Here is a 13,134-nt window from a genome sequence, read left to right on the forward strand (position 1 = left end):
AAGAACCCTGTCATAATGCCTAACCCAGTGCACAAGGGGAACATAATTATGTGGAAGGCATAATGCCTCAGTGGTGATTCTCAGAGCATTAGTTTTCCACCCAGCAGAGTGTAACAAATCCCACAGATCACCAAATTAATTGAATGTTTCCACAGCTCTGCTGAAGGATTTCACGTGCATGGTTGTGAGACAACAGAATGGTTTGGAGAGGGTTTCCCAGGTTTAAACTCAGGGTTTTTTGAGAATACTTCTGAAGACCTGAAGTTTTAATAAAGACCTTTATATCTAAGGGTTGCTCTGATATAGACAATACTACAGACAATATGAGAGTGAAAAGTCCAGAAATTACAAATGATATGAGAAAAATATACTTCTGCTCTGAGGTACTTGACAGGTGTTAGTATAAAAGACAGAGTACTTGAATGTATGGCATGATATATGACTAATAAAGCAAAGTTAAATAACTGTATAAGCAAAGATAACTGCCAAACTGCCAACTGTATAATCAAAGGAACTTTCATATGCCATCTCAGCGCATTTTAAAAAGACAATAACATCTAGCACTCTCATTTAATAAAATGTAACTAATCTTGCAGATTACTTGTTGGTGACATTCCTGAGACTGCCCCTACAGTATTTGTTCTGTTATGTGATAGGCAACAGAAAACTACAGCAGTATCACAGAGTACATCAAAGGGCACACCAGTAGAGCATACCATGTCCCTGTTTCCAGAAGCACAGTGAATAGGATTTGTTATAGAGTCTCAAAAGAACGTCTACGTTTTATGATTGTAAAGGGTCACCAATGTGCAATATCAGCACAAAAACAGCTGTTCAACATCTGAAGAAGTTTAAACCCATGCTTTGGGCATAGCCAATGCATGGTCTTTTAAATTGGAACTTCTTATTTTATTTTTTTAATATAAAGAACAGTTAGGTACATCTTCTTCTATATTTTCACCCTGTAATGCATGCCTACAGCAATCTGTGGATCACAGAGCTTCAATTTCATATCTTGCCTGGAATACTGAACGTAAAGGACAAAACAATAGAGCTGGCCTCTTTTCTCTATACTCGCATATTGAAATATTCATATAAACCACAGGCAAACAGTTCTTTCTGGCACAGGGACATATCTTTGGTAGATAAAGACATGCCTTAGGGCACATTCTGGCATAATTTGAAGTTGCCCTCTACAAACCCTGACCATCAGTCCACCCGCTTTTAATTTATTGACAGAAATGATTTTCCTGCTCAGAGAAGTTTCCCAGTGGATCCCACTGTCACTCCCAGGTGTATACTTTTCCCTCAGGGTAGAACAGGCTCCCTCTTTGAGATTGTCTCTCCAGTTCTAAATATTGTCATCTGTGCAGTAGAAGTAGATTTGGCTTACTGGCATTACTGCTGCTAAGAGAATGGTTGTTTCATGCTGACAGCCACCACATTCCCTACCATGGCATCAGTGGACCCTGTACTTTTCTTAATGTTCTATTACATTGTGATCTCCATTGTGACAAACAGGTAGGGGATCTCTGAAGGCAGGGGTGAGGTGGTGCCTCCAAAGGTGTGTTGAATATGGAGATTCTTGGCCTTCTCTGTTGTTGGGGAAGAAGGGAGTTGCCACCTAGAACAGAATGAAAATTGAAAATTGAGTTGTTAAATTGTATTATTTTGCTCCCTGTACACAAAATATGAAAAGCAATTAAATTCAAAATAGTTTATTCATCAATTGCACAGGAAAAATATACTCCTTATCCTTAAAACACAATTTTAAACTTTTTTAAACTCTCCTCCCTTTACTTTTTTTGCAACATTTTAAACTCCACAAAAAAGGTTGCATTTCCTTAAAGCCAAAAAATACCTGCTGTCCTACATTATAAAATAACACAAAGAATTTCATTGCCTCCTGGAAAATGCAAACCGTCAACCTTAGTTCCTGACAGATTTTTCCTAAAAGCAAGAAAACTTAAATCAATACAGAAATATTTTCATTGCTGGCTGGTATTTATATCCGGTTGGAAACCACAATGGCTGACATAACATAGCACTTCAAAGTTCTTTATATGCCTCTAGGTGCTACTAAAAGTAGAATGCTATACTAAAGCACAGTAGTATTTAAGCAGTCAACTTCACCTTCTATAATCACTATATCTATTTTAAGCACCATTGTAAGAAGAATGCTCAGGAACAACCCATTACTTCTGTTCTGTTATTTACATGGATCCATAGAGGCATATGAAGTAACCCTGTTCTTTTAATTTTTATGTGATTTTAACAGGTTCTTAAAAAATGTCATCTCTTAATTTATATATAATAAAGTGTACTAATTACAGGTACAGTTTAGGTATTACCAAAGGTAATTTTGCATAATTTTAAAATTTCTTCAATATGAGCTTAAGTCAGGTGTCTGCATACATTTTTCTTCTTTTATTGAACAAGAGTAATTTGAAATGATTTGAAATGATTAACAATATTACAACATTAAAGGCAGGTAGACAGGAAAGAATGCTACAGTTGGCAGTTGCAGTTACTTCACAGATAAGTCATAAGCATTTTCTGCTGGAGTTAAAAGCAAGTGATGTGACTTGAAGAAATATAGGTTTTAGCAATGTCTCTGTCCTTAGCATAGCTTTCTCACCTTTCTGGAATCATAATTCTACATGCACACAGTACAAATGTTACTGCACTTTACTTAATTTTAACAACTCTACGAATCTTCTATGTTTTATGGGATTTGTCCTGTTCTATTAATAGCTATTAAAAGGTGTCTTAATAGTTCACATTGAGTTAAAACTAACTTGGCCTACATGTTAATTTACATAAGTAGTTTGCTGGCTAATAAACAGTAATTAAGCAAGGTTGCCAGGTACAAATGATAACTATAGAGAACAACTAAGAAGCGTGCCGCTGTCACTGCCATTGACAAGGTGATTTCATTCCACTTGAGAGGCTCCATTACATTCACAACTAGTTGAAAACAGAAGATAGAGCACTTATGCTGCATTATTTCACTTTTTTTTGTAAAAAATAAAGTAAGTCACAGGAGGACACTGGTGTGGACAATTGATTGTGGGAGGCAGATATCCTGAAGAGATAAAGAAATTGCCAAATTACAGCTTTTGCATTGCACACCCCTTGTGGTGATAATGCTTCCCATTGTATTGATTATTCCTGTGTATTATTTTAGCTTACTGTGTATCCTTCTGCATCACTAAATGTCTACCAAGATTCACTATGTATTAAATATTAATATTCTTAATAATGTTACCAAATACCTAATGCAAAAGTACTACAAGGAATACTATGAAGAATGTTGTGAGGTGTTTAAGGTGACATAATAATAAATGTGAGTTAATGGAATTAATATATCTGTGTATTCAGACTCTACCAGAAGCACAATACAGGAAAAAGGATCTTTTAATAGTTAGGTCTCCAGAAACACAGACACCTTAAAGCACAAATAGTGCTCAGTATACTGTAGTGCCTAGCTCTTCTTTGAGCTCAACCTAAACCTCTTCTGTATATAACAGTCCAGCTGCTTGACAGTACCAAAAAACTGAAAATGAATTAGCTTCAGGCTCCTTGGTCACTCCCTTCTGCTTTTGCTGCAATTCAAATAAAATGTTCTGTGTACATGTCCTGAATTTTAACTGTCGCCCAACCAATGGTCTACTCCAATGATTGAAGTCAGCACGTCCCCACAGCTTTCTAGGAATGTAGTTCAGACACAATCCTCTCACTATGAATATAGACAGAACTTAATATACTGAGCATCCAATAAAGTTTACCATTCTGTATATGTCTCTGTTTTTAGAAACATAACATACTGTACACATTTTGCACATTGATTAAATAATTTTGGTACTACTGTACTTTGCTTAATTGATTGTTCATTATAAACTTTGATACATGTGACTAACCTTTACTGTTGCAAAAGCACAGATTCAACTCATTAAAAGGAGTGTTGATGGGTGATAAGGTGCATCTGTTTGGCAAGGCTGTTATATTTTCATTTTGTAAGAAAGGTAATGTTACACAAGCAGCTTGAGGACATATCTTGGCTTGTTGGAATGTTGACATATCAAGGTAATCCCAGAGGAAGAGAAGCAATTGAGGTCACAAGACGTGATCTATATATAGTGCCTTGCAGTGTGTTTTTGCAACTCATTACAAGTGGAGTTCTGTAGCAACTAGACACGTCTGGCCAGACCATTGCACTTGTACCTCCTCATCGATTGATTTGTTATACTCAAATAAAGAATCATTTTGCCACACTGACATTGTCACTTACATTCAATCATTCAAAGTTTATTTATCAAATGCACAGCAATAGAGCGTGCAGCGTGTCTTTTCTGTGAGCTCACCAGGGAGAGATTAAAATAAAAATCACAAAATTAAAAGTTACAGAATAAGGTTACATAATAATAGTGCAATAAAAGTAGAATAAAAAAATCAATATAAATAGAACTGCTACATATCCAGTGTGTATGCAATACATTATGTCCAAATAGTGCCATACAGTATGTAGTGTGCCAAATACAATGGAAAACTCTATGTATGGGTGCTGAAGGTGAGCTGTTTAGCAGTCTTATTGCCTGGAGGCAGAAGCTGTTCTGTAATTAAGCTGCTGTTGCACTGCAATTTCCCTCACAGGATCAATAAGGTATCTATCTATCTAATCTGTTGGTCTTTGACTGAATGCTTCGATACCGTTTACTTGCCGGAAGGAGAGAAAACAGTTTGTGACTGGGATGACTGGGGTCCTTGAGAATAGACCTGGCCTTCTTAAGACGTCTAGCTGAGTAGATATCCTAGATGTTTGGTAGCTCACAGCCGGTAATGAGCTGCGCTGACTTCACCACCTTCTGCAGTGTTTTGCGATCCAGGGCGGAGCAGTTGCCATACCAGGCAGTGATGCAGCCAGTCAGGATACTCTCAATTGTGCACCTGTAGAAGCTGGTCTGGATATGTGATGGCATGCCAAACTTTTTTAGCCTGTGGAGAAAGAATAGGCGCTGCCGTGCTGTTTTGACCACGATGTTGGAGTAGTGAGACCAGGTTAAGTCCTCGGTGATGTTAACTCCCAGGAACTTAAAACTGCTGACCCTCTCCACTGCAGTCCCACTGATGTAGATAGGTGTGTGACCTCTTCCCTGACATTTCCTATAATAAAATATATCATACATTATATACAGTATATACAGTAATAATATAATTCGTGTGATCAGCACAAAACCTTGATTCTCTGTTAAATTGGATTTGGCTCCACTGCTGGCACGTCTACATGAGATGACTTAATTCAGCCTCTAACATACCAATGACACAAAAGCATTGCTGTTTTGATAAGCAGGGTATATTGGTTCGTTTCTGTTATTTTTTCTTGATTTTCAATAGGTTTGACCTTGAACAAGTTAAATCCCCTCATCTGAATCAACTCTATTGAGGCAAGTCTTTAAGAAACAAAGTCAATTGATTGTATCATGGTTAGTTATGAATGACCAAATTGACACCAAAAACATTTAGTCAATCTCTACAATCCATATACCTTTTCTTAAATCAAACATGAATAAATAGCATGAGAAATTAAGTTGATTCTCGATATACATCAAACACACTTAATTTTGTTCAGTGCTTTGCTTTTAAACTGTCACTCAAGGAAGTAGAAATTAGAAACAAAACTCAATCACCTTGTTGAGCAGACAGAGCTTGATTTAATTTGAATTGATTCGTTTAATGTATTGTACAGTAGGTCTGTCATATTTTCTTCAAATAATGAATTTTTCTATTTGTTCTCTAGCCTGTTGTCATCCTCCACAAAATCCTGATATTTTGAACACACTTTGATTCCAACACCTACATTAGGTTTATTTCTGCCTTAAGATTTTCCACCTTCTTTTAGTTACTGAAGTTAATTGTCCCAATTAATCTGACACTGTGGACATATGGTACAATTACAAGCCAGCTACTCTGTACAATGATTTCAATCCAAGATAAGAAATTAGTATCATCAATATAGTTGCAGCTTAACTTCCCTGCAACACTGTAAGGAGATATTAAAGGAATTGCAGTATAATCTGATGAATCCTCATGTGCACAGCTTGTTTTTTTAGTATTTCTCTTTTAAATGGATCTTGTTTAAAGTACTAGCCTACAGGTCTGCCAAGTGTGACAGGTCTCTAGACATACAATATTGCCAAGATGCCTGCTTGTCTTGAGGACACAGTTTTAGTTCCTTAGGAAACAGAGAAGCCTCCTTGCTACAATATTGAGAAGAAAATTAAATAGAACAGCTGGTAAAAGTTTGGAAAACATGGGAGGACATATTCTCTGTTTCATGTTGATGATAAAGATGGGAGACAGATTACATGTAAAAAATATTCTAAATTGAAAGAAACTGTTCTTCACATCAGTTTCTTGTGGTTACTTACTGGTCCAGGAACCTTTTCAAGCAGCTTGTTTCATGATCACAAAACCAAAGGACAGCCTCCTGTTTTCAGCTCTAAATAGTCACCTCTTAGTTGCCATGTGGTTCCATCAGTTAATTGTATTTGCTATTAGTCATGTTTGGTTCTCTGGTTTGCATTTTGTCAATACCTTCAAGATTTTCATTGTTTTATTAAACCGTTTGTACTTTTTCTGTTTACTAAACTAAAAACTAAACTGAAGAGAAATGGTGTTTTTAACAACTTTGTGTAAGACAATCCTTTAAGTTTCCTACTGATTACATGGTATGGGTGCCCTTTTGTATTTATCTTTTGTAAAGTATAAATGATGGGAATGCTTTTCATTTTAAATTTAATTTCTGATGGCTTTTGTATTAATACTGCAAATCATGCCAGGGTCTGGTATTTATGATGCATGTATGGCTTTTTCTCAAGTATACTGTATATCAGTGTAATACTGAATTTCCTACAGATAACGCTGTGGGGGGAGTGGACAGACTCAGTCCCAGAGTCCAATTTCAGTAATTTTATTTTAGGGTTAGGAGACAATTAGGTTTTCAACCAAACAGAAGAGAAATTGATCTGATGAAAGACTGTGAAGAAACTGGAGAAAATTCTTCTAGGTTTTTGTTGTTCAAGTATTTTACACTTTAGAATGCCTGCCTGGAGAATAAATGGTGTCTAATCCAATCAAACATGGCTGGAAAGCTACACGATTAATTTGTAATGGAACATTTTGTTACTGTTTCCTGTAGGACAGCTTAAGAATCAGAATTGACATGCAACTGACGAATGCTACTATATACCGTCTCTAATTTTTGTAAATAGCCACACTAGGGGTTATTAAATTAATAATAATTAAATCAATGTTAAAAACCTTGGAATTTCTCATATATATTCTCATGTAAGTGCAATTAAGCTTTTGTTTCAGTTTTAAAGGGCGGCCATGGTGCTAGTGGGTGTTGGGGGTTTTGGGTGCTGTTTATTTGTTGAAGAGGATCCTGAAAAGGCCTACAATAAAGCATTCTAGACTTTGTCACCGTCATGAGTTTTGTGCTTGCAGACTCTTGGTACATACCATGTTAAAAATGTTAGGACCTGTGACATCTGTCTTGCTGTCTGTGTAGCAGATCAGTTGTAGTTTTTGTTCTTAACATTTATGATGCTTGTGAACCATTTCTTCAAGGCAGAAATGAGTTAGAGGAATTCATCAAGCTAGCTACGTCAGACATATCTAACATTGCTTAAATAGGGTTTTCTAAATGTGAACAAAGAGGTTTTGATGTACTAAATCTAATTCTTCCTTATTTTCTTCAAATGATTCACTTGTTATCCAGCCTCTTATCATCCTCCACAAGCTGTGAATATTTCAAACACACTTTGATTCAAACACCTACATCAGCTTAATTCTTGGGTTCAGAATTCCACCTCCCTTTATTTACAGAGTTAATTGGACCAATTAATCAGATACTGTGGAACTTTTCCACAATTGCCTGTCAGCTGCTGTTTTAATGCAGTGACTGCATTGGCTTCAGAGCTTTGTGCAACACCCACTTCTTTCTTCACCAAATTCTCTTATTGTCAGCTTTGCTGTAGCTTGCTTTTGTGCCCTTAGTTAAAATGGCAATGCAAAACAGAAAGAAATGATAAATCAGCAGGAAAACAAAACAGTATAGCATACTAAAATGAAACTAAAAAAACAAAAGATGACAACCTATTATTGAAAGCATTGGTAATAATAGGATAGCCTGGACTAAAACAATTATTGCCTTAATGTTAAATTTGTTAGATTCCCTGAATGCCATTACCATCAGCTAAATTTCAAAACAACTGGTCAATATAAGGGTATCTACTAATGCTGCTCCTTAACTGTGTTCATTTCCCTGGAAAAAATGGAAGGGTAAGTAATGTGGTGGCATAGAAATCAGCCAATGCCCTATAAAGTAGTGTTATATCTGTAGACCTGTGCGAGAAAAGGGTGTGATTCTAAGATTTGGAAGATTTGGAGATAATGCAGTTTTACAATTGAGGGAAGAGTTTTCATGTTCAGTACTGTATTAAGGTTATATATTACAAGAAATAGTTTTTTTTCTTCAAAACAAAAACAGTATTATTGAACAAATGATTACAAATCTGCTGACGTGATAAATGACAAGATCCGCCATCTGAAAGCTGTAGTATGCATAATGTACATTATGCGGATGATTCCTATTTCATCAGCATTTTCCATGCTAATAATCATGAAATGATGCCTTTAAAATAGCATCTTGACAGATATTCCTTTAAAGAGGAAGGGAGTGCACCCACTTGTGAAAACTGATTAACTTAATAGCACAGATGATATAATTGAACTCTGGTATTCTTCAAATGGACAGCCGTAAAATAGGATGTTTGCGTTTCAGTCAGTGGCTACATAAAGCACAACAGGGCAATTATGTCCTTCTGCTCATCTTAACTCTGGAGTTTTGTGGGATTTTATATTGAAGGTTTTGAAGAAGAGAATAACCATAAATTCAGTGTCGGTGTATTGCTTTCCATATGGAAAAAAATACAGTAGGTCAAGAAAAAGCACAGAAATCATTCATCCAAGAAATATATTTATATGTACCTAATGAAAACTGCTCACTATACATTTGAACATTCTGTATAAAAACACAAAACTGTAAATAAGAGGAAGCTCTTTGGCCTAAGGAATAATGATGAAATGTTTTTGTACTTGCTTGTTTGAATGCTAGTGGTTAATGAACACAACAGATTTCTTGGATTTTCTTGGTCTGCTTCAGAAATGTGACTCATTAGTTTGTTTTCTATGTCCATGACACTTTGTTAAAAAAAAACATCTCCTGGTTTTCAGTCCTGAAGGTCTACAGGTCCTTATTCCATATTTGAGTTTGGAGTAATTATTTGGTTTGTTAGTGTCTTTCAGTATTCTGAATCCATTTGTAATCTCCCCTTTTTCTGCTGGTTCTTGACTAAATATATTTGATTGCTCTAACCCAGCGGCCTATCAGGAATTATTCTCATTCTTTTATGACCTTTTCCTGGAGTATATTGTATTGTGTTGCATTCTTGAAAAAAGAGAAGGTGACCTGGGCTGTGTAATTTGTCCATTCTAGAGGTGCCCCCAAGTCCAGTGAAGATGCTCCCCGAGACTTCACCTGTCACCTCACCCCGACAGAGGAGGGACTCGGACAGGTACTGCCAGCTCTGCAATGCCTGGTTCAATAACCCTGGAATGGCACAGCAGCATTACGATGGCAAGAAACACAAGAAGAATGCAGCCCGGGCAGATCTGCTGGAACAGCTGGGCAAGACACTGGATGTCAGAGAGCTCAAAGGTACGATACTTGAGTCGCAGCGCAGCGCATGAGTGTTTAGAGCAATCCAGGCTAGTTACCTCATATAAAAAATAAATCCTCAGTTTTAGGCTCATCACAGTGAACCTCCCCCACACTATAACTAACCTTTTGCCCTCCTTTCTTCTTCTAACTCTGTGAAGTGCCAGAACTGTAATAGTGTCATGGGCTGTTAAATTTCTCTTTGCAAGAACCAGCAGAAAAATGCTGTGGAGCACATTCTGTAATTGTTTCACGACCTGAATCATGTCAATAACAATTACAAAGCAATTTTGCCAACGACACATGCGATATTCCAGGACTTAGAACTGCAGATAACAACAGTTCAGCTAAATAGTTCTGTTTTGTTAATACGTTTAAGATGAGACTGCCTTTTGGAAAGAGATCTCATCTGCTAACTTCCTCCCACTCAATAAGTGAGATAGTTGATGTGGGGATGGAGAAGGGGAACCTATCATTGTGATGAAGTATTTCAGCATGTGATAATACAGAAGCTCTATATGCATTGTTGTGATCATTTAGGGAATATAACTATCTGACTTCTAGTTTCTTATTTACACTCTATTCATTTACTGTAAATACCTGCTTTTATTCATATTATCTGTCTATTAGCTTAATACTGTAGGTTTCACATTGAACACACAGAGTTCCTTAATGAACACCAGCTGGCATCCAGATAAGGATGTTACCTTCGTTTTTTGGTGTAACTGTTTTCTAAAACTCTTTCCAGAAATAACTAAGCTGCATTGAATCATCATTGTGTGTTATTTACATCCTCTCTCAAACCTTTAATGAACCTGGAGTTTTACATACTTGCTAAATCAGGAGCAAATGGGTATTAACGGTAAGAAAGGGTAACCATTTTCAGTGATTAATTGCCCCAGTTCAAGGGAGTGTGAATGTGGAGATTCATCAGCATGCATTGGCTATAAAGGAACAGCAAAGGTTAATTACACACTGAAAACTAGAAAGAAGAAAAACAATGTTTTGGCCATTTCGCCTTCTTCAGGAGTGAGAGTGAGAGAGGAAGGTACCAGGGATATACAGTAAAGCACATGGAAAAAGGATAGAACAGGTGAGGAAGAGTGTCCAAATAATGGGAGATCTGTGGAAGGAATGAAAAGGTATTGAGTACAATGAGTTAGTAAATATCCTAACAAACAGAAAAATAGGCTTTAGTGACTGTGGACTGGTAGCAAAACATATAAGGTGGCCTCATGCTGTTTAATTCATTGGATTGTACTGCTCGCTCAGTCACGGCAATATTTTATCGAGGAAGGTTCACACTAGGGCATGAAGGAAAAACAAATATAATATTACAAATGTTTAATGTTTTTGCAGGATTTTCCTGTGCTTGATTTTTATTTTCCTCTCAATTTCCATTCCAAGTTTGTTCTTTGCCTCCTTTGATGATCAACATCAAAAGCTTTGATAAGGAAAGTATATTCTAATCTGCTTTCAACAATTCTGTACTATTTAACACTGCAAAAGACCAAATGCTAAAATATGCATTGCTTTGTCAGAGCACTCAATACCATTTGTTATTGTTATTGATGTTTCTGGACCAACAAAGAGTTGGAAGTTTTCAGTAAAATTATATTACGCACCCTGTATTCAGGGCTTTTATATAGTTGTTAGGAGTGACGTTTAGGAGTACCAGGTTGGACCCTACGCGGCGCTGAGACTGTAGGCGGCTAGTGTTTGGTGTCCAAATCCCAAGGGCGAAAGGCAGAAGTCGTGGTAGAGGTTGGAAGGCTAGTTCGGGTATCAGAAGAGTCAGGTCGAGAGTATCTGAATCCAAAACGCAAGAGGAATTCGAAGCCAGAGAAGAAACAAGGTTGGGTATCCAGAAATCAGGTCGAGAGTATTACAGTAAATGCGCGAAAGGTTATTCTCAATAGTGAGCGGGGACTGAGTGGAGTGAGAGAGTATAAATAGGGAAGAGCGTGAGAAGTGACAATTGATTAATTAGTGCGCTTGTGTTGGCGGCGAGAGGTGCACGTAGGAATGCAGTTCATGACAATAGTAAAGAATGTGCTTATACAAAACATTTCCTTGGAAAACTAGATCAACCATCCATGCTATAATGTTCAAACAAATGTAAGAAAAGTTATCAATAGAAGGTGACTACAGCATATTTAGCCCATACTGTATAACTCATTAGTGTGCTATTTTATGAGATCCAAGGAAGTCATACAGCATAGCAGCTTCCTGGAAGATGGCGAGCATCAGCTTCAAAAGCAGCTTCAACTCCTACAACTATTTACTTGAGTGCCTTCTGGTTTGAAGTGTTTTTAAATACAGTACAGCAGCAACTGCAGAACCTGCACATTCAGGACTTATTGACTACAAGTTTTTGTCTGTGGAAGTTTTAAAAGTTTTAAAAGAATGCTACTTCTCCACCAACTCCTGACTCAGTTTTGTCATCGACTTTCCTGCCTTGTTCATCTTCCTTACACACCAGTTGTATCTCCACCCAGCTGGGTGTTCAACTGCCTATTTTTTACAATAGTGTAACCACGATTTCAGTGCTCTCTTATGCAGTTCCTCTGCTACTTCTAATCATTTGTGCTATAATTTCTTTACAATGATGTATTACTTCCATATTCTGAATCATAATTTATTTACTAACCAGGGTTTTGCCTTTTAACAAACACAAGACCCCTAAAATGCACATGGTTGAATCCACTCCATTTCTTGCAGAAAAAGGGAGTTGTTTTCAGTACCTAGAGTACATTAGTCATCTATATAAATTATAATAACCATATGCCATATCGAAATGTATGATATCATGAGTTTTACTATAAAAGGGTGAAATAAATTCTTTAAATTGCTAACCTACAGTGCTGCCTTACTTGAAAACATTGTTGTATTGCACAACCATATACATTTTCTGTATGTATATAACATGGTTTTAACAGACACAAAATAAGGCAAGCACTACATTCACATACTTGGCTTCCTGCCTGGAACAAACCCCTCTGAAGTGACACATTCACTTGCAGGTATCAGACAGAGGGAAAGCATTTAATAATCTATTTTCACCAAAGGAAGTTTAAAAATGAAATGACTTTGTCAAGCAGGCATTTTATTCATTGCTTTTCTCAAGATAGTTTGCAAGCCATAAACTGAATACTGCAATCTGGTAATGCTCAATGATCTTATGTAATATGTATAGTAATAGATTTGGGGAATACTGCACAAATCTAATTTTATAAGGTATGGAGAAACAGCCTGAGTACATATAGTGTTGTATACCCAGGGGTTGGTAGCTGTAACAGGATCTTTATGTAGACACACAAACCCAGTTGTAAGGTAAATGGTAAAAAAGTACA

At 36.8% G+C, this 13,134-nt stretch overlaps 1 protein-coding gene across 4 annotated transcripts in view; it reads left to right on the forward strand.

Annotated features, from left to right (window-relative positions):
* The window catches only part of zmat4b (zinc finger, matrin-type 4b), a 130,363-nt gene that overhangs the window by 84,012 nt on the left and 33,217 nt on the right, over window positions 1-13,134 (forward strand). For all 4 annotated transcript variants that reach the window (XR_011182874.1, XM_006625361.3, XM_015345736.2 and 1 more), the window contains one exon: window positions 9,560-9,781. Coding sequence is in view for 3 of the 4 variants with exons in the window: in XM_006625361.3 (XP_006625424.2) it covers window positions 9,560-9,781 (222 nt within the window). In the remaining variant the exon portion in view is untranslated. The remainder of the gene's footprint in view (window positions 1-9,559; window positions 9,782-13,134) is intronic.

This window comes from Lepisosteus oculatus, chromosome 2 (assembly GCF_040954835.1).
Source record: "Lepisosteus oculatus isolate fLepOcu1 chromosome 2, fLepOcu1.hap2, whole genome shotgun sequence".
Lineage (NCBI taxonomy): Eukaryota > Metazoa > Chordata > Actinopteri > Semionotiformes > Lepisosteidae > Lepisosteus > Lepisosteus oculatus.